This window comes from Ambystoma mexicanum, chromosome 6p, assembly GCF_040938575.1.
Source record: "Ambystoma mexicanum isolate Mex_15411 chromosome 6p, UKY_AmexF1_1, whole genome shotgun sequence".
Lineage (NCBI taxonomy): Eukaryota > Metazoa > Chordata > Amphibia > Caudata > Ambystomatidae > Ambystoma > Ambystoma mexicanum.
In genome coordinates this window covers 1,258,138,988-1,258,161,674 of record NC_090935.1, presented here as the reverse complement: position 1 = coordinate 1,258,161,674, position 22,687 = coordinate 1,258,138,988, and the positions used below count along the sequence as shown (strand labels likewise).

At 47.1% G+C, this 22,687-nt stretch overlaps 1 protein-coding gene across 7 annotated transcripts in view; it reads right to left on the bottom strand.

Moving 5' to 3' along the window:
- PRUNE2 (prune homolog 2 with BCH domain) overlaps nt 1-22,687 on the bottom strand; it is a 743,862-nt gene that overhangs the window by 660,857 nt on the left and 60,318 nt on the right. For all 7 annotated transcript variants that reach the window (XM_069625908.1, XM_069625910.1, XM_069625912.1 and 4 more), the window contains exons 2-3: nt 6,284-12,386; nt 5,231-5,996 (exon numbers count right to left, since the gene is read on the bottom strand). In XM_069625908.1, the coding sequence (XP_069482009.1) occupies nt 5,231-5,996; nt 6,284-12,386 (6,869 nt within the window). The remainder of the gene's footprint in view (nt 1-5,230; nt 5,997-6,283; nt 12,387-22,687) is intronic.

The window sequence follows — 22,687 nt, the reverse complement described above, 5'->3', positions numbered from 1 at the left end:
GCATCTAATGTAGGGACTGTGTTTTGAACCCGTGCTGCTCTGCATTGTCTTGCTTCCAAGACAACCATCTTGTCCCTGATCTATCCACTCGGCCATTGGCTGCTTTTAACTTCCCAGCTGCCCACTGTTGTGGGTGTGGAGTGGAGACTTGAAAATTCCTTGCTCCTAGTACAAACAGCTGCTTCTGCCAAAGTGACCCGGCCACCGTCCATAGCAGAGTCCCTCTCCTTCAACGGATATCTCACCTGTGAGATATTTGTCACTCTCTCAATTGAGAAGGCCCAGCAGATAGTTGTTATTCCCACAAAGAAAATGCAGTATACACAGTACAGTGTGATGCTTGGTGGCAGGTTGTAGCAAGGTGTACCTGTCTTCATTATATCACTAGCAATCTTGTTCAAACTGTCGGGCCACATGTGTGCACCGCTGGAGACAATCCTTCATTTCGTAGCATCCAGACCCCCGTGGGCATGGGATATGTAAGGCCTGGATGTTCATACATATGGTACCAGGTTTGAGAAATGGGAGGGCTTTTATGGTGCCACTTCCAGAGGATTAGACAGGTGATACAGATTTCGGCTGCATTGAGCTTGGTTCAAGAGTGGGTATAGGTCCTGGGAACAAAATTGGATGTGATGATGAATGTAAGGCCATCATGGCACCCTGAGGGGTAGCACTAGTATAGGGGTAAGCACAATTTCTTTTAGCAAAGCAGAATCAGTGTTGTCCACTCCTAGATTCTGCACTACCAATGAAACGCCGCTCCTATTTTGACCCACTGGTCTGTAAGAGAAGGGGAGTGTACATGGGCCAGAATTAGCTCTGCATGCTGGATAATCAGAGTGGCCAATTAATTCTGCCCATCTGATTTTTGGAGTGCACTGCATTCCAGCAGATCATGGCAAGTGGAACCTTCTGAATGGCCTATCGTTTTACTTTCCTGATTGGCTGGAATTTCGACCAATCAGAGAGGATGAGGGCTATGGCCAACTTGTCTTGTGTGCCATGTAGTCTGGGCTGTTTGGACCTTGAATCCGCTCCTCCAATCCACAGTATGGTGGCTGTGTGTTATGCACGGCCTTTCTCAAGCTTCAAATACTCCTCCTGTAGTTTCAGTGTTGGTTCATATCAGCCCCGTAGAGTACCCCATTGGAGTGGGGAATTGTATGCTTACTGTTGGTCTATAACAATTGAGAATAGACATCAAGTCAGCTGTATTTCAGAAACATTGGACATTTTATTGGATTGTGATATTATCTCAAATATATTTGACCCAAATGAATCTCAGAATATGAGTGAAACATGTTTGAAATACATTAGCTTTGATTCTTTGCTCTAAGAATACAGACACTGATTCCAATTAATGTAATATGTATCCAGTAGCACTTTAATATTTGGTATGGCGCAGTACAAGAACGTCTTCACAATGTTCATGATTGCTAAGACTCTGGGTATAAATGTCATTTTGGATTCTTTGCCGCCACCATCCACTAGAACCTTGACATTCTGGTGCTTAGACAATACCTGTTACCGGACAAAAAATGTGCACTTGCCACTAACCATTGGCTAGTTGGCTAGTGATAAATGGCTCTTGGCGAGTAAAAAATGGTGTGCTGAATGTGTAGAATTGAGGGGTTGAGTGAGACTATTTATGATAGGCCTTTAGCTTGCAACTTGAAATGTGTAGCCCTGCTATTTTATTTATTGCATGCCCCGCTTTTCAATATAAACTCAATATAAAGCCTGCAGGTCCACGACAGGCTGGCTTCTCTAGACCCCACAGCAATGATTGTAAAGAAAAATCCTGTTAACATGTTCTTTTTCCGTTTTTGTTTTTGTTTGTTATGTGTGGCTCCGCCTTTGATAATTCTAATGGTAAAATCTGAGCTGCCTCTTCATTTATATTTGACGAGCGCGCCTCATTCACTTGACTTGTGCTCAATCGCCAAGTCAATCTCATTGTCATTGGGCCTCATTACTGTTGTTTCCGTACCAGCAAACTAAGAGTTCTGTGGACGGGTACCGTCCTGCCCGACAGGTCATACCTGGCGGGTGGGACAGCACCCGCCCGCTGACTTTGACGGAAGCACTGGCACTGTTGCTCACATTGTCGGTGCTTCCGTCCTCCCCATTCCCATTGAGTCCTTTGGGACGCAATGGGAATGGGGAGTTACGAATGCCGCCGCCTGACTTACTGGACCGCTGGTGCTGCAATGCCCCGGTTATTCCGGCAAGTCAGTTGGTGGTAAATCATCACGAGTCCGGTGGCTGCCTGCCGGTTTTACCCGCACGGCTACCGCCGGACTCGTAATGAGGCCCATTGTTCATGTTGATTCAATTGTTTGGGTTGTCAGTGACATCGGCGACCTCCCTGAACCTTTCTTCACTCCTGCTCATTTCCAGTTATCTTCTACATTATCAAGCCCTAACGTGAGGTCAGGGCCTCATTCACAGAAGCGTTTTACAATGGCGCAATCCCATAAGAAAACGCTCTGTGAATCAGGTACTTAATGTTTTAAGCGATGACACTGAAAGTTCATCGGGGCCAGGTGCATTGATCTGACCTCCATTGTCAATGATGCCATTTCTCTCTCTCTCAACAGACTCTCCAGTTAGAATGCAGACATATGCACTCCTCCAACTGCTGTGTGGTGGCTATGATGTTGTTCGTGCACGTGTTTCGATTGCCTTAACATCACCACGTTACCATTAGACAAGTTGCAATCACCTACATCTCCCTGTGCAAATGTTCTTAAGTGTGTTATTATTCAAACGTAGATTATCACTGATCAATTCTGTTCATTTAGAGGAAACACAGTTTATATTGGTTATCATTGTATCCAAAGGACCTGTGGCTCGAGGGCTCCTCTTTCGAGGGGAAAAAAATCAATTATTTTGCTATTACCCGTTTTTCATAGGCTATTAGTGATGTTAGCATTCCCTGAGGGTCTGATTCACAGAAGAATGTTATTATGGTGCAATCCCATTGGAAAATGCTCTGTGGATGAATAAAGTATTTGGGATGAGATTCATTGATTTATTTCTTGCAAGGTTCAAAGGGACTTGGCACTGCTGAAAAGGGACTTTCCACTGCAGACACAAACACTGATTCAATGAACTGTGCAAAGTGTATTTTTGCAGTGCAAAGTCTGTGCTAAGTCATTTTGAACTGCAAAAATGACTATGCACTGACTTAACATGGACTTTGCACTGCAAAAATACACTTTGCACAGTTCAATGAATCAGGGTGTGTGTTGGCAGTGCAAAGTCACTTTTCAGCAGTGCAAAGTCACTTTGAACCGTGCAAAAAATTCCATGAATCTGGCACTTAGTGTATGAACCCACCTTCATGTACAGCAGCAAATTAAAACATTAAAGGTCATAATTTTATCTTTCCTCTATGTAGGCAAGTATTTTCGTACTTTGTGGATTGTACAGTTGCCACTTAGTAACACTCCCAGCATCTGATGTTAATATATAATTCCACCTACCATTTGATGTCACAGAGTCACCATCCAGCAATGATTCTGTTATTACACTTAAAGGTCTCTTCCTCTGACCGATTTCTAGTAGAGTAACTGGGTCTGGGCTCGCAGGTGCCAGCAAGACAGTGACACGTGTCTCTGTCATGCCACCGCAAAACTGTTTCAGTGCAGTGAATGAAATGCATCCACGCAGGGTCAGAATGCTGAAAAAGCCAGTGTGCAGCTGCAAAGCTCTACAACGCCACCCAAAGGTCTAAAGCCCAGCAGTCAATGTTCAACTTGCAGGTAATGGAGGATAGCACAGGGGAAATGCGCTGGGCTTTGAAGCAAGACCATGCAGAGCAAGAGAGGCTGGAATCCTGGATCTGCGCCTAGAAACCAAACTCAGGTACGGTATTAGGTGTGTTATAAGAAAACCAATTAAATAAATAAACACCAATTTTCCCTCGTCTCTCGACACCATTAACTACATAAAACCTCTACGGTAAGCAGGAACTCAGAAAATGCACACTTTAGTGCTCCAAAGGAAATGTATCCAGTAACAGGACAGGCTCCTCAAACAGGTGGTCTGCAGCATAGAATCTTTCTAAGGCATTTTAAGCAGCACAATCACTGTGTATCTTGCAGGTCCTCTTGTTCCCTCTCCCATCAGCCCCAATCAGCAGCAAGCAGCATTTCTGGTAAACTGGCAATCCTGGCCTATATCTCAATTGTGGCTTGTTAGCACTGGCGTTTGGTGTGGAAATGATATAATGCACCGGATGAGCATGGTCCTAGACTTATTGAACCAAAAGTTTTGGTCCAGATTGGGTGGAGCACCACAGGAATTTGAGAATAACAGGCAAGCATATTGATATGTGCAAATAATGACAAATATGATTGAGCTACAGGTGAAAAAAAGGATCTTAATATGCCTGCATTCACAAGACAGTTTACAGTAACATTGAGAACCAGAAATAACTAAATAGAAATAAATGATAACAATGGAAAATGTGTAGTACAAAATGTAAGTTTGAAATATAAATAAAAATCGTTACACCTCAAAAACATATTCTTTTTCCATGTGTTTAATAAAAATTGGGTGTTGAAAAAGCCTCCTGCCACGCCTATTGCCCCACCCACATTTACTTTTTGGCCCACTATAGCTATCATGTGATGTCAAAATCAGTTGTGCACCCCTGGTATAAATCCACATGGAGCCCCACTTCCATGGTGGCCATCTTAGTTCAGTTTGAATGAAGGGGATTCTGCAAGAGTGCGTCCTTTTCATTCAAACAAAATGACTACTAGCAGCACCTGGGATTACAAACCTGGATCTGCAAATAGCAATAACGCCCTCGTAGGCTTGCCGGATAGGGTGGTAATGGTGCCGGGACCCATCATTAAGGCCCTCGTGCCTTGGGTCCGGGCCATTAACAACCGATCCAGCCTGCGGGCTCGACCTTAATAGCTCAATTATCATTAGTGTTAATTACCGATGACATACAGTCTGGCCACGCTGAATTCAAGTACAAACACCCTCTGCCGTTTAATGCCAGAGATGCAGTCATAAAACGCTAAACACAATGCGGGCATATTTTTGTAGGGCAATGTAATATCTGCTCAAGAAATGAAGTTCCCCTTGTAAAAGCTGTTTGAACGGGGTTAAGCTTTTTGAAGAAATTATTCAACCACACAATGATTTAAAGAAAAAGAGAGAAAGGGCGAACGAGTGGGTTTGTTAGAGAAGCAGGATACTGACTTACCTATCATACATTTGACCATTTTTCGTTTCAATGCTCGCATCTGAAAAATTCGTTTCTTCCATTTCTGGTTCGACTTCACTGCCATCTTTCGTACAACACGGGGACTGCGCGTGATTTTCTGTGTCCGTGTCAACAAAAGGAGCAGCGTCAGTGACCTTCCCTGGGAAACTGCTGATGACAATGAGTCCTCCATGTTCATAGGGGTCCCCAGGGCCCCTGGCAGCCCCCGGGCCCCTCGGTGTTTCGTCATTTAACGTCATTTCGAATTCTTTGATGGAATTTCCCGACTCCGAGCAGACAGTCTCGGCCCTGCTGGAACTTTCCTCGGGTGATGTTTCAAAAGCGTCGTTTTGGTTTCCAACCAACATCCAACTCTGTTCCTGTTCAACATTTTCCCCCGAGTCTTTTTCGTCGGACAGGTTTTGCAGTAGTACAGACAACGGGTCCTTTGCGGGTTGAATTGGGCCCCGCTGCGGCCTGTGTCCGTCGCTTGGCACGGAGATCGAGGCAAAGATACCCAAGTCGCCTCCTAAAGGGTTGTCCTCGCACCGCGTTTGGTCAGTTCTCTCATCGGTTCCTTCAGATGAAAACGTTCCCGGTGAGTCCTGGCTCCAAAACGGGGTGTCTGTGTCGCCGATAACAATCCAGCCATTCGCACAGTCGACCGAGGCAATCCTGTCCCTCATGACGTCTGTTTCTCTGCCTTCAGAGTTACTCTCTGCATTTCTAGCCATGTCCCTTGCACCGGGAACCGACCGGCTAGTCTCTGAGGAAAACACAAAAACACACAGAAGTTAACCCAAACAGCAGGTATTTTGCAAAACAGCACATAAAAACATTGCACAAATTACCCTAGATTGCATTCCTCAAAGTCGTAATTGTTTTTCTCTGTCATATCTCTGGCAGGAAGCACACCTTCCCAGAGTACAGGGTTCATCTCTAACAAGGGGCCATATAGATAACATGACACTAAATATTTTGCCATGCGCATGCTGCCCGAATGACATTCTTGCAGAAAGTAGCATCATAGATGTAATTACTGCAAACTCTTACCGGAAAGTAATCCTTTTCCGCCACCTTCTGGTGAATATAAGTTGCGTCTATGTATTTCTTCGAGGTTTTCCAAGGAATCAGCGTAGCTCTTTCGATGTATTTCAGGATCTGTAAACATTGCTTTTGGGAATCCTTCGCCGGCGTGCTCCACACGTGGCGTTTTATTGTCATCGCCTCCCGGGTGTGGACAGGTGATCTGACCTTGTTTTACTGATGAGGTGGGTAGGACTGCCACCAAAGTGTTCACCCGAGAGCTTGTTGGTAGCTGGAGGGTATCATCTACGTCACCCGGCGCAGAGAGGGGTAGACTCCCCATGTCCATCCTTTGCTCATCACATTCTCTTGACAGGTCCTTTTTGCTCTCTTGCTCGTTTCCCAAACAAGACTGCTCAGCACATTCACTGGCCTCGTCATATTGATAACTGAAAAGCGTCGGTTGCAGGCATGTGCCTTCCTCGGCCTGTCCTGCTTCTTCCTGGTCGCTGCCCGCCGCCCCAAGCTTGCTGATCTCCTCCCCACCTGGCGTGGTGTTGACTTCACGCAATTGCCCGCATCCATACACGGCAGCGGGTGCTTCCAAGTCTTGGGAAGGCGCCCCTCCCCGTTGACGGCCTACCCGGTCTTTACTGTCTGGCAAGGCCCCCTTACAGACACTCTCCCCCGAAGGGACTGCAGGGAAGGAAGGCGTGATATCTGAACGATCCGCAGAACGATCTCCAGCCGGGGGCAAGGAGCCAGAGCCAGCTGCAGGGTCGCTGCCCGACAGGCACGCGCCTATTACATCTACGGCGTGTGCTGCTATATGTTCTTCTGTTAAAGTAACACTTTCGTTTGCTGGCTCAATGGGCAGCGCGCCCCCAGGTTCACTGTCTCTCACACCTCTACTGTCTATGTCCCTGAAATCACGCGAGTCGGGTGACCCCGACACATGCTGGGGTGACTCGCTATGCTCTTGCACGACAGGATCTACGTTGCACATATGCGTGTAAGCTGCGTGCTGCTTTAAGACCCATGCATGTTCCTGATGCGTGTCACAGGGCCCTGCTGCCTCTTCAGAGTCTTCAGAGGCTGAAGGCTGCGGCCTGGAGAGGCGCGTAGCATCGTAGTCCCGGCACAGATCCGGGCTGCTTGAGGCCTGCAGGCTGCCGTCACAAGAATGCACGACATCCGGGTTATCACGCTCCACCGTCACAGCGGAGCATTCATTCCACAGATCGGGTTCCGCGGGGCGCTCTAGGTCATTGTCAGGGAGGATATCCGGGATGAAGGACGCCTGCAGAGTCTCATGTCCTCTGGATTCAAAGCTGTTTTTGGTGGGCTGGGTATGTTCTTCACTGCACAAGTTTGTGCTCTCCTTACCACTTGAAGGAGAAAGTGTGGCATTAGGGTCCTGGAAAGTCTGAAGGAGGCATGGAGCCGATGACTGACCACTTGCTGGGTTTATTGCAGGCACATTGGGTCGCATATTGGTTGGCTGCTGTTGACCCCGTTGATTTTCATGGTCCGCTCTCCACCATGCAGCGGCACCTTCTGGCTCATCTTTTGACCCGTGTTCCTGGTTGCAAACAGTTAGTGGAATTGACTTTTTGTGATGCAAAGTATCGGGTGACCTGGGGTCAGTTTGATTATTCAAGGTCTCCTCGTTGAAACAATGGCTCTCCTTTAAATCATTGATTGCTTCCCTGCCAGTTGGGTTAGTGGAACATGCATGCAGTGGCCTGCATCCTTTTTCTTGACTTATTGTGCTTGGCCATAGGGAATAATTCTGGTTTTCTTCTTGATTGATTTCAAAACCACTGCTTGAGCTGGAATATTCTGCTGTCAATGCTGGCGCCGCTTCTGAGGCAAGATTCCACCAATCTGAAGCATCTGTTGGAAAACCAGATGTTTTCGAACTAACGTCCAGGTCGATTTCTGCTGCACTGACAGCATACAGACCCTCCTCATCCGTGCCAGGGGTTGTTGCAGTAGACTGCTGACTTTCCCACATTGCTTGATGACCCAAACGGGCAACACCTACCTGGTGTGAAGAGGTCTCCACATCTCCCTCCAGTGCCCCAGAGTTCTCTGAAGTTCCATTGGTTTCTGGAGTTGTTAAAGTGGACTCTGTGTCAACATCAACCTGCGTATTCCAAATGTCCAGGTTTATAGGAACCTTGTGACTGGTGCTCCAATGACCGTCTTCATGGAGTACAGTCTCCAAGGCATGATTTACATGACTGCTGTCCTCATCAGACACTTGGGCTGGACTCCATACCCCTACATTGTCCGAGCAACACGTGGCATCCTCTGGAGCCTCTTGCTCGAAGACTGAAGAGTGGACATTTCCTAGAGCATCACCAATGTCTGGACTTGATGCGCTGGACTTAGTATAATCATTGGACGAACCACTGCAGACATTTTCTTCTTTGCAATGGTGGTCCATTGCAGTCAGTTCCCAAAGCTTGCCTTCAAGAATGTCATTACTCTCAGGACTCGTCCTGGCAGACTTGCTCTCAACACATACCAATTCATTCCAAGCATTGCAATGTGGAGGGGGCATCTGATGGGGGGACATGCATTCTCTATGGTTGAAAATATTCTGAGACGTAAAGTGTTGAGAAACATCTCCCCCACCAAGATGTTTTTCGTCAGATTCTTCAACATCTCCTACAGCCAGATTCTGGCCAGCGCACAGATTTTCAGCACAAGTGGGTTCGTCAAACGCGTTGCTCATCTCTGAACTGGACGTTGGAGATTCTGTTTGAGAGTTCCAGTCATCTGGGTCATCAAGAATTCCATGATTTAATCCCTGAAGTTCTAGAGCTTGATCAAAGTCCTCATTTATTTGGCCGTTAGTTTTCACTGGCGGATGTATCACTGCAGCTTTTGGTGATCGAGCCCAATTATGTACATTTTCATGCAGTGTCTGTGACTGCTCAACTTTCATCCTTTCATCTTCCGCCATCTTATCAGAAGCATTTTCTTCTTTGGTTGAAGTCTGGTCGCCATTAGACAACTGATCAGTGTGGGTAGGTGCCAATGGAGAAGTGTCAGAGTTATTGTCATCCTCCTTGCTCCATGTATCTGAATTTTTGTGGGTGCCCTCCTGCTCAGAGAATCCAATAGAAGATTCAGGAAATTGGTGAAAAGCAGAACCCCACAAAAAGAGACTGTCAGGATGCGGGTGATTGGAAAGTGTGCAATTGACTTCAGATGGTACACTGGACTCATGGTGGCTTAGTAAGCTTTCCTGGTTGTTCAAGTAGTCACTGGTTGAAAGTTCTTCAGGCAAGCCGCAACCTTTGGGGATCACGCATTCTTCGTGTGAAGGTGCTGGGTGAAGTGGATTTGATAATACTATTGAAGACATTTTACCATTAAGTTTATCTTCCACAGAATTGTCCCCACCCAATTGAAGAGGTTTATCATGAGCGCTGCGGTACACAGCATCATTGTTGTGGGCTGCCCTCATTGTTCCAGCCGAATACTCGGAGCCCGTAAAGAGATCGTCCTGAAAATGCCTTGGATTTGATGGCTCCATCAAATGACATCTTCCAGATTCTTCTCCTTTCTCAGCTTCTTGTTGTATTGTATTTCTTTCTGAAAACCCATCCATCAAGTTACCAGAGCCAGAAAAAAAGCAGATGTCTGGGCTTTTGTTTGCTACCACCTGATGGAGAACTGTGCTGTATGGCTTGTTGCTCTCAGGAGTTGTTAATGCTATTTTGGTTGTTTCATTCACATGTGCTGTCTTATTAATTGTCTGATTGCAGTTAACTTCTGCAGGATCTTCTGAACTTGACAGACTATGTTCATCATCTGAAGACAAAAACTTAGAAACCCTAACTTCATCAAAGTCCAAACCCTCATCGCTACATCTTCCAGTAGCCTCTACGTTTGTTATTGCCGCTTGTGTTCCGTCCTCTGTCGGTAAAACCACTTGGTCCAGATTTTCAGAGTTTGACGATGGGTTTTCTGAAGAGCTTTTTTCAGGGTTGCACCAAAAGTTTGGTTCATCTGAGCTTGAGCTACTTCTTTCTTGCTCAAACAGGTCTTTCTTAGTCAGTGGGTTTTCCCCATTTTCTTTTTCGTCTCCCACAAATGTTGGCGAGATGTATGAGTCAGACGTTGAGTAATTTGTATCTGGTGGAGAAACAACCACATCTTTGCCCATACTGGATGTGCTCAAGTCCAAACACCTATACGTCAATAGGGGATCGTCCCATGGGCACAGAGCCATTTCCTTCTTGGGATTTTCACCATATACGTCCCAAACAGCAAATGTTTCTTTGAATGGTTGTTTGCAGTCTAAACTTGGTTTAGGGGAGACATCTTTATTTTTTACTGGCCGCTCTGAATTTCTCTGAACACTATCAAAAACATTAGCATTGTCCAGTTTCCTTGGATCTTCAATTGCCCGGTCTATTTCCATACCCCACGTTTTTGGATGTGAATTGATAATACTGTTTCTGTGAGTGGAAAAATCCAAAAGGGTGGGTGAACCTCTTGTGTGTCCAGTCCACTCATCGGGGGAATTCATGGGAGTTTGAGCATCACTTTTGCCCTCACCCCAAATATTTTCTGCAGGCTTGATGCTGTTTTCTTCATCTAACGTGGCCCAAATATCATATTTTGCACTTTCAGTTTGGTAGCTTGTGCCCATGGAAGGGCCCCACTGCTCCAATGAGGTAGCCGGGGGGTTATCTTGGAACCACAAATTAGCAAAGTCTTCCATTTGTGGTACCGACGCCTGCAAGGGATCATGGTGCAGGGTCCCTTCATCTTGGTTGTGCGGATCAATGCAATTGACATGTGGTTGGCTAAACTGATTCTTCCATAGGTCTAAATGGGGATGGTCCAGCTGCCCAGCTTGCTTTTGCTGACACATAGATTTTGAGGTGCTCCGATCACAGCTTTCCTGTAGGAGTGGACTTGCATTCTGATCCTTCCCCGAATCGGGGCTTTGGAATACAGATTCCTGCTCACTTGAACTCCATGCGTCAGCGGGGAACAAAACAGCATTTTTAGGATTAAGGTCAATGCCATCCCACCAGGTGGCATACCTAAACCTCGACTGCGAGGGATCATCAGCACTCATTTCATTAATTTTATCAATAACATCCAGAGGGTAAAACATGGGGGGCCCGTTATCCAATGGAGAACTGTCCACAAGGCTGTTCACAGGTGTAGGGGGCACCTTTATTTCAGAATTCTGTATCATCTCAGCCGAGGAAGGGGAATCATCATCTAGAAACTCAGTCAGGCTTGCATTCTTTTCGGAGTAATTCTCAGGCGTTTCCTGGCGGCATCTGAATCCATTATCAAATTCTACCAGGCTGACATTTTCTGTTGAACCCAACATTAAATCTCTTGAATAGTTGGCCCTGCCATTTCCTAGTAGATTCTCGTTGTCCAGCTCCTTCTGTACATGAGGTGGCTGCCCTTCTGAAGAATCACTTTGAAAGAAAAAGTCATCTGCCATGGAATAATCTGCCGAATGTGTCGACGACTCAGATCGAATGCCAGCCACTGGCGGTAGATCGAAGCCAAACAGATCAAAGTTGTCGCTGTTGTTTCTCGATGAGATCACCAGCTGTTCCTCTGCTACTGCCCCCTCAAGAATGGGGCTGTAAGAGTCAAAACCAGAAATAAAACTATGATGCTGAGGAGGAACTTCTGCAACTGGGCTATCATCACTGAGAAAAACAGAGCTCTCTTTGGAGGAACGGCTGCTTCTTATGGTAGCTAGCCCACTGTCTGGGCTGACGAGGTCTACGTTGACATCGACCTGCACTTGGGCAGACTCATTTGCGTCATGAGAGTTATCCATAAAATTTCCAGGATTTGACTGGGGCTCTATATCAGAGCCATAGAGTTCCATGATGCCAGATGAGCCCTGCGAGAGGGGGGCACTCCCGGCCACAGCTTCGGTCGACGATGTTCTGCTGTTTGGAACCATTTCAGGGCGCCGTCTGTTAATAGCTTCTTTGATGAGCAGGACAATCTGATCACATGTAACCAAGCAGTTTTCTTGATGATAAACCAGGATCTGATCACATCCATATTCAATTGGTTGCAGCTCCAGGCAAGGGCTCTGGTACTCCTCAAGCTCGCAGCAAATCTATGAAGAAAGAATAGGTACAGTATTAATACAGGATTAGAACTTTAAACAGCTACTGCTAATCATGGTGAAATACACAAACAAATGACTTGCAAAAATTTAAGTTTTCTTCCCTAAATTGACTAAATATGTCATATGACATTCTTCAAAAAAAAGGGCACACTTGGATAGCAATCCATTTCCATTTCAATTTAAATAGGTAAAAAAGTGGTACAATTTGAGAGAACTTTGTGTTCACATTTTTATCACATTCTGATGACTTCTAAATAACACGCATTGAAAGGAAATTCTCACTTTTATAGGGAAGACAATATCTGACCACTAGCGCACCCCTGGCTTCCACACTCGAACAATCCTTACTAATGCAGGGTACTAAATGGACAGCAACAACAAACATTTTGAGGGTCATTTAGCAGTAAGTGTAAATACCATGCACTGGACCACCAATGTTTGCACTTATGTGCTGTTGGCTCTCTGGAATGCAATTTTCGGTTTTATGTAATTTCATCGACACACGTTTTAACAACTGGTGTTTTTCTGTGGAATTTTAGCAGAATAACGTTTTGACATTTTTTTAACATTATTTTTGGAGGGACGATCCCCTCAGCCCATCGTCATCAGCCTATTTTTTTATTCCCGACACCAACCCTTTATATGCACTTTCCCACCCCCCAAAAAATGCAAAAAGATTTTTCAGCAAAAATTCTGCAGAACACCTGTCGTAAAAACGGGTGTCGATGAAAGGATGTCGTACTGTCATTTTCACCATGTACAAAGCGTGGTGCAAAAGTGATGAAAAAAACGGCAAAATTGCATTTATTCTCCACTTTCACTCTGCTTTGTAAAAATAAAACACTGCCTGCAAATGGCATTTTGCAGGCAGCATTTTATTATGTATTCCTATGGAATCCACCTGGTCTTTAGCAGGTGCTAAACCAACGTGTATTCAAGTGGAAGGCTTTAGTTTTACACCTACATGAAAATCTTACGTAGGTCTAAAACTGGGTGCTTTTCCAAGACGGAGGAGGAAAGCAAAGCGGTGATACAAACTTGCCTACACCTTGGCAAGGCAAAAACAAAATAGTAAAACTAATGCACCTTGCTTTTAAGCTTCAATTTTCCAAGCCACTCGTGTTAAATAGACCTCCTTCCTGTTCTGTCACCCACTGACACAGTGCCTATTGTGTCCCTGCCTGCCGGTGCAGCCGGTGGAGGGAGAGAGAGAGTCAGGGCCTGCATGGGGGCCGGGCTGAGGAGCTGAACAAAAGGCATGGCGCGCTTCGTGTAGCTTGTGCCTGGAACTGACCTGCCTTCCGGCAGGGCGGGTGCTTTATTTAGATGCGCCTTACGTCACTGCGCTTGCGGCACGTAAGGCGTACATTACATTCCTCCTTTTTTCCAACAAAACACAACACACAACACACGTGACTATGTCAAAAAACAGATTAACTCTTCTGTGAACTCTAGTCCAGTACAGTGCCGCACTCCCCCCAATGTCACTTTACCACTCATAGGGCCTCATCACGAGTTGGGCGTAGCCCTTAAATGCGGTGGTAACGGTATTACCGCCGCATTTAAGGGCTGGCCCTATCATGAGTTGGGCGCTAAATCGGCTGTTTTACCTCTAGCTTTTTTCTGGAGGTGAAAATCCCTGTTTTTGGCTGTATTACAGCCGGCTGTATTATCCCGCAGTATTAGCAACGAAAATTCCCCATTGGATCCAATGGACCCATTCAGGAATGGGGATTTACCGTTAAGGCCCAACCCGTGATCCGGTGGTAATCAGCGGTATTACAGCCGGGAATACAGCCCAACTCGTGATGAGGCCCATAGTCTCTTAACTTCTCCGGAGCCCTCAGTGCTGTCCTTAAGGCATAACGGCCAGGCCTCGACCTTGGGGCCGTCCCCGGGCCAGTTCCCCCTTTAGGCTCACCTTCATCATCTGGAGACGCCCCATCAGGTCCTTTGGGTAGTTCGTCAGACTCATACCTCGGGGTCGCTTCTCTCTTGTTTTGATGGCTTGAACCGTCCGGTTGCGGCTCCGCTTCCGCCGGGGGCTGCCTGTCCCCATCAGTCCACATTTGACGGGGCACCCTCTTGAACCACAACGCGTTCCTGGTGATCGACTGGTGCCCTTGTGCTGCTGTCACCATTGTCCCTTCTGTTCGGGTCACTGTCCAGGGTACACAATCGTACTGTGTTTCGTCCTTGTTTTTTTGTGGGGTTTCACACCACCAAAGCATGGTCTCTGACCTGGTGTCCCAACTTCCTTGCATGCCTCCTGACACTCATATGTTCATTCGCTGCCACTCTCCTTCGTTGGGTACGATCGCTGTCATAGGTGTCTATGCCCCTGCTTGGGTGATGCGCAATTGACTAGCGAGTTTACGAATGTCCCGTACATGAGGACTGCCGGTGGTAGACCTGTGGAGCTGTGAGGCGTCACTCGATAGTTCCGTAGGAATCTGTACAGATCCACTCCCCAGGGGCTGGATTGGGGTCTGGATATTCGTAGCACCTTGTTAATGGTCCCCATTAACCTCTCCACATTGCCGTTTGCTTGTGGCCACCTCAGCGTGATGTGATGATATTTGATGTGCAGATCATCCAGGTATTTCTTGAGCTTCGTACCCTGGAATGGCAGTCCGTTGTCACTCTTGATGCATCTTGGCAGGCCATGTGTGGCAAACATCTTCTCGAGTGCAGGTATCACCATTTCTGCCACTGTCGAGGATACAATCTCCACCTCCGGGTATCTTGAGTGGTCATTGATGGCCACCAGTAGATATGTCCCTTCCTGAACTGTGCAAAAATCGATGCTGATCGCGTCCCATCTTGACGACCCATGCTCTGCCGACTGTATGGGTTCAGATTTTGGCAGTGCTCCTGTTATCTGGCAAGGGAGGCAGGATGCAGTGATTTTCTCCACCTTGGTGTCAATGTGCGGGAACTACACTCGGTGTCGGATCCTGGCTTTTGTCCTGACCATTCCTTGAGGGCCTTTGTGTGCCAGCGCCACGATTCTGTCATGCAGACTGCTGGGGATCACGATGCGGGCTCCTCTCAGGATCAACCCTTCGCTGGTAACCGAAAGATCCTGTCGTACTGGGAACATACCCATGAGGAAGTCTCTGGCCGCCGGCGTGCGGTTGTGCACACTGCGGAGGAAAGATTTCCACTCGTCCGATATGATGGTGTTCTTGATCAGGTCGCAACATGGGTCGGTGTGTGTGGCTTCCACAATCTCATCAATGCTGACTGCCTTGGGCTATATGGTGTGGATGATCTGGCAAATGTGCTCTTCTGTCTCCTCTGCCTCGCTTACTTCTCCTAGGGTGGCAGCCCTCGGGTGCCTGGATAGGAAGTGCGCTGGGTTGTCCGTGCCCGCTTGGTAGGCCAACTCAAACTCATAATGCTGCAGGTGAAGTAGCCACTTCCCAATTCTGACCGGGGGTGTGACGATGACCCTGTGCAAATCTGGATGAGAGGTTTGTGATCTGTGCAGGCCCTGAATTATCATATGTAGAGGCAAATGTGGAAGTGGTCGGCATCCCCACAACACTGCTATGGCCTTCTTCTCGATATGCGAGTACCGTTTTTCCATCGGTGTCGGGCACGGGAATGCGTAGGCGATGGGCTTCATTTCCCGTGTTCGAGATACTTGAACGAGGATGGTCTCGAGGCCGACAGGGCTGGCGTCGACTTACAGTTCCGTTGTTAGTGTTGGGTCATAGTATGCCATTGTTGTATCGGCTGAGAGGGATGCTTTGATCCGCTCAAACGCCTCCTGGCAGTCGGGGCTCAAGTCCCATTTGGTGTTCGATCTGGTGACTTCCCTGAGTGGCTCGGACATCATTTCCAGGTAGGGGATGAACCTCCTGCAGTATGTCGCCATTCCCAAAAAGCTGCGTAGCTCTGTGGGTGTTGTCAAGGGGGAGGTCTCCTTTATGTCAGCAACGTTTTGTCAGTCAGCCGCACTCCCGCGCTGTTGAACATGTACCCGAAGAATGTAATTTCCTCTTTCAGGAACTCAAACTTTTCCCTCCCGGTGGATGGTCAAGCCTGCGGTCTTTAAACTGCTGAACACCATCTTGAGGATGTCATCACTGACATTTAGTACTCCTGGGATGCCCTGTATTATCTCCTGAATGGCCTGCTGGAAAACCTCTGCCACTGAGGAGATGCCGAAACTCAGTCTATTGTATCGGCTTAGGCCCAGGTGCGTGAGAAGGTAGTGATGTATCTTGAGTCGCAATGTAGTTTTAACTGGTGGTACCCAGCGTTTAAGTCAATTTTCCCTGTAAGGTCCGTAATGATTTCATCCAGCGTGGGGGTGATGTGCTGTTCTCTTTTGATTGCCGCATTTGGTAGGCGCATGTCAATGTAGATTCTTACTTTCCCCGGCAGCTTTGGCTTCTTTGTCAGCACCATGGGTGACACTCAGGGTGTCGGCCCTATGACCTCTTTGATGATTCCGGCCTTTTCAAGTTCTCCCAGTTCTCCTTTTCGACCAGGTCCCTCATAAGGAATGGGGTCCATCTGTGGCGTACTGCCCGGGGCTGTACTATCTGGTCGATGTGGAGCTTTATGAGTTTTCCTTTTAAGCATCCAATGCCCTTGAGGGGGCCCGGGTACTTCCCCAGGAGGCTGGAGATGTCTGTTGAGTCTGTGACATCGCAGATGAAACAGATTAATCCTAAATCTTCCGCTGCATCCCCACGAAGTAGGCATTCAATTCCTGCATTAACGACGTATATCTTTGACTGGAGGACTCGATCACCCTTGCTTAGTGTTGTTCTGAAACGTCCTTCCACTGGTAGTGGGGCCTTGCATCCCTAGGCAAATAATAGTGTGTCGGTTGGCTTGAGGCCAGGACAGGGACGCAGCGTTTGGAACATTGTTGCTGGCATTACTTTTACTGATGCCCCAGTGTCGATCGTCATTTGCGTCTCCTGGCCGTGTATGGACACTAGGCATTTGCGTCTTCTCTGTCTCTTTGTCGACTCCACGCCTCTGTGTTCAAGTGCTGAGACCAAGTAGACTTTCCCTCTTCTTCTCGTCCGTCCACTTCCCGCATCCTTTGCTAGGTCACCGGATTCATCGGTTGACGAGTTAGCAGCCTCTATGCAGCAGGTGTTAGCTTGCTTCTTCTTCTTGGGGAGGCCTTTGTCTTGTTGCGGTTGGGGCTGTGGGCATTGTGGTTGCCCTGATGATCTGTAGACACACGCGTAGTTGTCCTTCGTGCCACATGCTCCGCACGTGGTTCCTTGTGTTGGAATGTTTGCTCTTCCGTGACATGCACCTCTGCACCATCCACACTCGGTGGGCCCCGGGATCCTTGGTTGCCACTGTGGTGAATTGTTTGTCTCGTTGTATTCCTCACTCAATGGTTGGCGGTTGGCGAATTGAGCTATTACCGCTGTCGTCTGCATTAGTTGAAGCTTCTACAATGTGGTGCCCATGTGTGCTGCCCTCGGGTGCGACAGCTCTCCTTGACGCCCATATTCGAGGATTCTGACTAGGGGAATGCCTTTCTCACCCAACACCATTCTGCACAGTTCAGTTTTTCAGAGTGCATACCGTTGATGATCTGGCGCCTTATCTCCTTCTCAATGTTGTCGAATTACCACAAGAGTGCACATTTCCTGAGTCTTGTATAGTAGGCGTCGAGTGTTTCCTCCTCCATCTGAATCGTGGCCCGGACGATGAAGATTTCGTAGTACGGGTTCAACTGTGGCATGAAATGTGCTGTGAGAGCGTCTTTGGCCAGTGGGTAGATGTCTGCACCATTGCCGATGACCAGCGTGTTGAAGATGCACAGGACGTCATCACCCATGTTGAGCAGAAGGTGTCTATCGCCATCTCAAACTTCTGGATCCACAGCATCCAGCGGGGGGCCCACTGACGATGGGTCGGTATAGGGATCGAAAGGCCCCAGCGCAGCTGTGGTCCCACCATGAGGTTGAGGGGACGGTGCCGTGGGTGGCAACAACGCTGCAATTCTTGATGGTGTACCAGGCCTGGGTGTGGAAAGGCCAGTCGTCATGATGTTCCGGTGCTGGAGTTACCACGGTCGATGTGTGTGAACGATGGGTCTCTCCTCACTTTTGTCACCTTTTTGTTAATAGGGCAGTGAGGAACCAAGCAGCTCTGCTTCGTTGTTGCAGGTGGTGTAGTGATACTTCTTGTGTCACCTGGCTTGAAAGTTGAGGAGCAGGTGAGCCAAAAATGTTCTCAGCTACCTCCACTGGTTTTTCTAATCTGCGCTCTGTGGATGTTGGAGCATTATAGGAGTCTCCAAAAATGTGCCCATTCCGAGGGCTTGTGGGCCGAGTTATGGCTTAGGAAGCTGGTATGTACTTCATCCGTCCCTCGTCGCCAGTGTTGTGTCCCTCCCTGCCGGTGCAGCCGGCAGAGGGAGAGAGAGTCAGGGCCTGCATGGGAGCCGGCTGAGGAGCTGAACAAAAGGCACGACACGCTTTGTGTAGCTCGTGCCCGGAACTGACCTGCCTTCCGGCAGGGCGGTCGCTTTATTTAGATGCACCTTAAGTCACTGCGCTTGCGGGACGTAAGGCGTACATAACAGTGCCCTCCTCTAAGGTGGGTACGGGCATGCAAACATAATAGCGTGGATGTGAAAAAGGGACTAAAATGAGGCTTATGACATGTCACTGAAAAACTGCTCAAATGATAAAGAAAAAAATACACAAGAAAAAAATACAGATGGATGAAAGGCGTACACAACAGGAAAGCCTACAGTGCTGTCAAAAGGACTGGGCAACATCCTTTTGAAAAACGCAAACATACAAACATGATACGCATTAGGGCAAAACCTTTTTCTCCATTTCCTGTTATCTAAGCAGCAAAATTGGTACTTAATTCTTTTGCTCCATTTTGTACGCACAGGCACACTTGATAATCTGGTCCTTGGAGTGCACTGATATATGCCTATTCAGAATATGCTTCACAAAGGCTCTGCAATAAGAAGGAATGAATCTAAACAAAACTATACGACAATGCCACTCACTTCCAATAATGTACCTGCAATGACACTCATAGGAAAAAAAGAAAACACACGTATATTCGGCCCATTATTCGTAGCTAATGAAATTACCTGCCTGCAAAGGCCCGATGTTTGATCAGTGTCCTCTGCTGAAAAGGGGGAATGTTAGGGAATATATATGTATTAATATTAGCAGAATTAGAATTGGAAGACTGGTGTGGCGAAAGGACGGGTGTCTGCAACCATTGGGTGTCCGCGACCAGTGGGTGGCCAGTAGTAGGATTGCTCTGGTCCGAGGAGTGCCCTTTAGCGAGGGAGCCTGGAGAGCCTTAGATAGTAAGGTAACAGGTAGATTAGTCTATTCTAACTGTGATTGCCAGCAACCCACTAACTGTTTCGAGTGCAGAGAAACCTTTTGGCGGATAGCCGCATAGCTTTGTTGCTGCAAGCTGCTGTGAGCAGCACATGTGATGTTACTTGATTGTCCCTACAAGTGCTGACCTTGCTAAACTTTAGAACAGATAACTTGGAACCGACATCACTACATCATTATATCAGTGATCGCCTGCTGCTAGTCTCTGAGGCCGCGGGACACACAGGGCAGGGGTCGGACTTTGGATTCCTCCTAAATCAGTCAGATGTTCCCTGCTCCTGTGAGATCTGTTTATATGAAACTTGTAGCTCGAGCTATAGCTTCTTCTCTGACCCTCTTGGAGAGCTGTGAAGTGGGGGCTTTTGTTTATTTGTTTATCCGTTTATTGTCGATTGCTTGCTTGCAAATATTTGACAATATTGAGCCGTTAAGCTGCGTGTTTAATATGTCCTGGTGGTGGGGGGGGGGGGGTCATAGGAACATTATAAAATGTTGCAGCCAATCAAAGATGTACAAAGTTGAATCACAGACATCAGGGGGCTATTGGATGACATTGATCGGCCAGAAGGCAGCAACAATAAAAGCCAGGCGGAATGTCCTAGCTCTACCACCAGAGGGTCAGCAGCCAACTGTGTTCTAGACATAGATTATGATCTCGCTTTGGCCCCAACAAAATCTTGTATCCCGGTAGCTGCAAGAAAAGGAGATTTTATGGCCCCATCTGAGCTGAACCAAACTAAGGACCCTCTTGCACCTTTTCAAATAGATAAGAAACCTGGGGGAGGACGGGGGGAATTATGTATCACCTGTCAATAAGAGTGGGGGCGTGGAACTTAACACATAACCCCATCAAAGTCCACATATGCAGTGGACAAAATAGCCTTGTTGAAAAGACTGACCATGTGGTGATAGTACCTGTAAAGGAAGTGAGTGGGGCAGATGGGCAGAATGCAGCCTGCCCAGAAGAAGAATTTTTAGTGGATCCGCTCATCCCAATTTTTAACAGATGTTCCCCTCTGCACCAAGCAGGTGTATCAAACATAGGTGCAAAAAATATGCCAAAACCTTCCGGAAAGAGGAAACGGCACTTAAAACAAATAAATGTCCCAACCCAAGGCTCAAAAAGCAGAGGAGGTGTAACGATACAGCTAAACCTGGTGTAATCAGTAGGAATAACTGTTCTGGCACGGTTTCCAATACAATTATATCTGAGAAATCATCTTGTATCATAGCATCAAAGCAGGATTCAGGTTATTCCTTGACTAAATTAAAATGTATGCAAGATCTGGTTGGCAGTATTAAAACTTTTAAAGAGAGTACTGAAGTCCTAACCTCTAAAATGGGGATTAAAGACACAGCTAAGCCGTTAGATTCAGCTCACCTTGATAACATGTGCTATCCCCAGGAGTAGAGTTTATGCACCTCCAGGAGAGAGCTACTCAAAGAAAGGAGGAATGACTAATATGGTTAGGGGCAGGAGTGGCAATGTTACGGAAACTGGTGGGGCTAGTTTATCTTGCCCACAAGTAGGTCTTAAAAATAATCGTGCACCATAATTGATCCGTGGTGGCCCTCAACTACCCCCCCCCCCCTTTCAAAATGAGAGTGATTGAAAATGTGCCGAGACTGGGCCCAGAAAGCTGGGAAGACCAGGATTCTCTAAAGAATAAATGCGTAGGCTGGATTCGTAATGTTAAAGGTTGCCGCATTATAATCAGAGAAACTATTGTGACTTGTAGATAAATTCACATGTCCAACAGCCATTACGACTGCATTCAGGTTTTTCTGTGCTCATGGGATCTGGTGAACGGTTTGCTTGCTATTGATTTGCAAACATACCCGCCCTCAGGTCCAATAATAACAATTAGACCCTTCACACCAAACAAGCTCAACATTGGGAGTGGTATGGGAAAGGGGACTGGCCTGCTTTTTCGGCCCAGAGGGCAGGGAGATAACCAGTGACCTACAAAAATGGCTGGTACCAGCAAGGACATTAGCCTGGGAATTGAGGTAACAATGCGTGATGGGGATATTGAAGAAATAGACTGAGTCAGGGGGCCTCAAGCACTATAGAGCACTCCACAAGGCTAGTTTTCTGGAACATTGATGGGATTGCAAGGCATTTGATGGATGAGGGTGGCTGAACTCAGTAAGGAGTTTTCATCTGATTTTCCTTTAAGAAACCTGGTCATGCAGGGAGGTAGAATTGCAGGGGTATCAATCCTTTCAGATTCCTTACAGCAAAGGCCTCAAAGGGATGCCAAGTGGAGGTCTGCTAATCTGGGTAGATATTGCCTTAAACTGGAAGATTGAGTTCTGGGGTTCCGGCTTGCAAGACCTTTTACATTTAGTGGTACACATTTCTGGAGGTGACTATATCCTGTTGTTTAATGTATTGTTATTAGCCTACTCAGCCCGACAGGCTGATTTTGATGGGACAGAATACAGGACCGGGTCAGTTCAAGTCACATCTAATATTGGCAGGTGATTTCAATCTCCAAATCAAACCCATCAGAGAGTTGGAGGATTTATGGGAGTACCAAGACATCACTTGGGACATTCCGCCTCTAGTGGCAGACAAACCCAAGAAGGTACATTGTCAAGCAATTGATACAGCCCGTACTGTCTACAATTTACAGCTAAGATTCTGCAATGGCAGTTTCCCTAAGGATCAGCCTGCCCGCTTTACTTATTCAGGGACAAATGGCTCTTCAATTCTCTACTTATAATAAAACGCCAGATGTATGTTTGTCCAATGCCGTCATGCGCAGTAGAGGCTGTGCGCACACATAGAATGCTCTGCTAGAGGGAGCTGTTGCCTTAGGATATACGGTAGTCCAAATCGCATAGCTTTGCCTGTTATACTGGTCCAATTCGCATAGCTTCACCAGTTGTCACCGCCACAGGGAACTGTAGGCTTAGCAT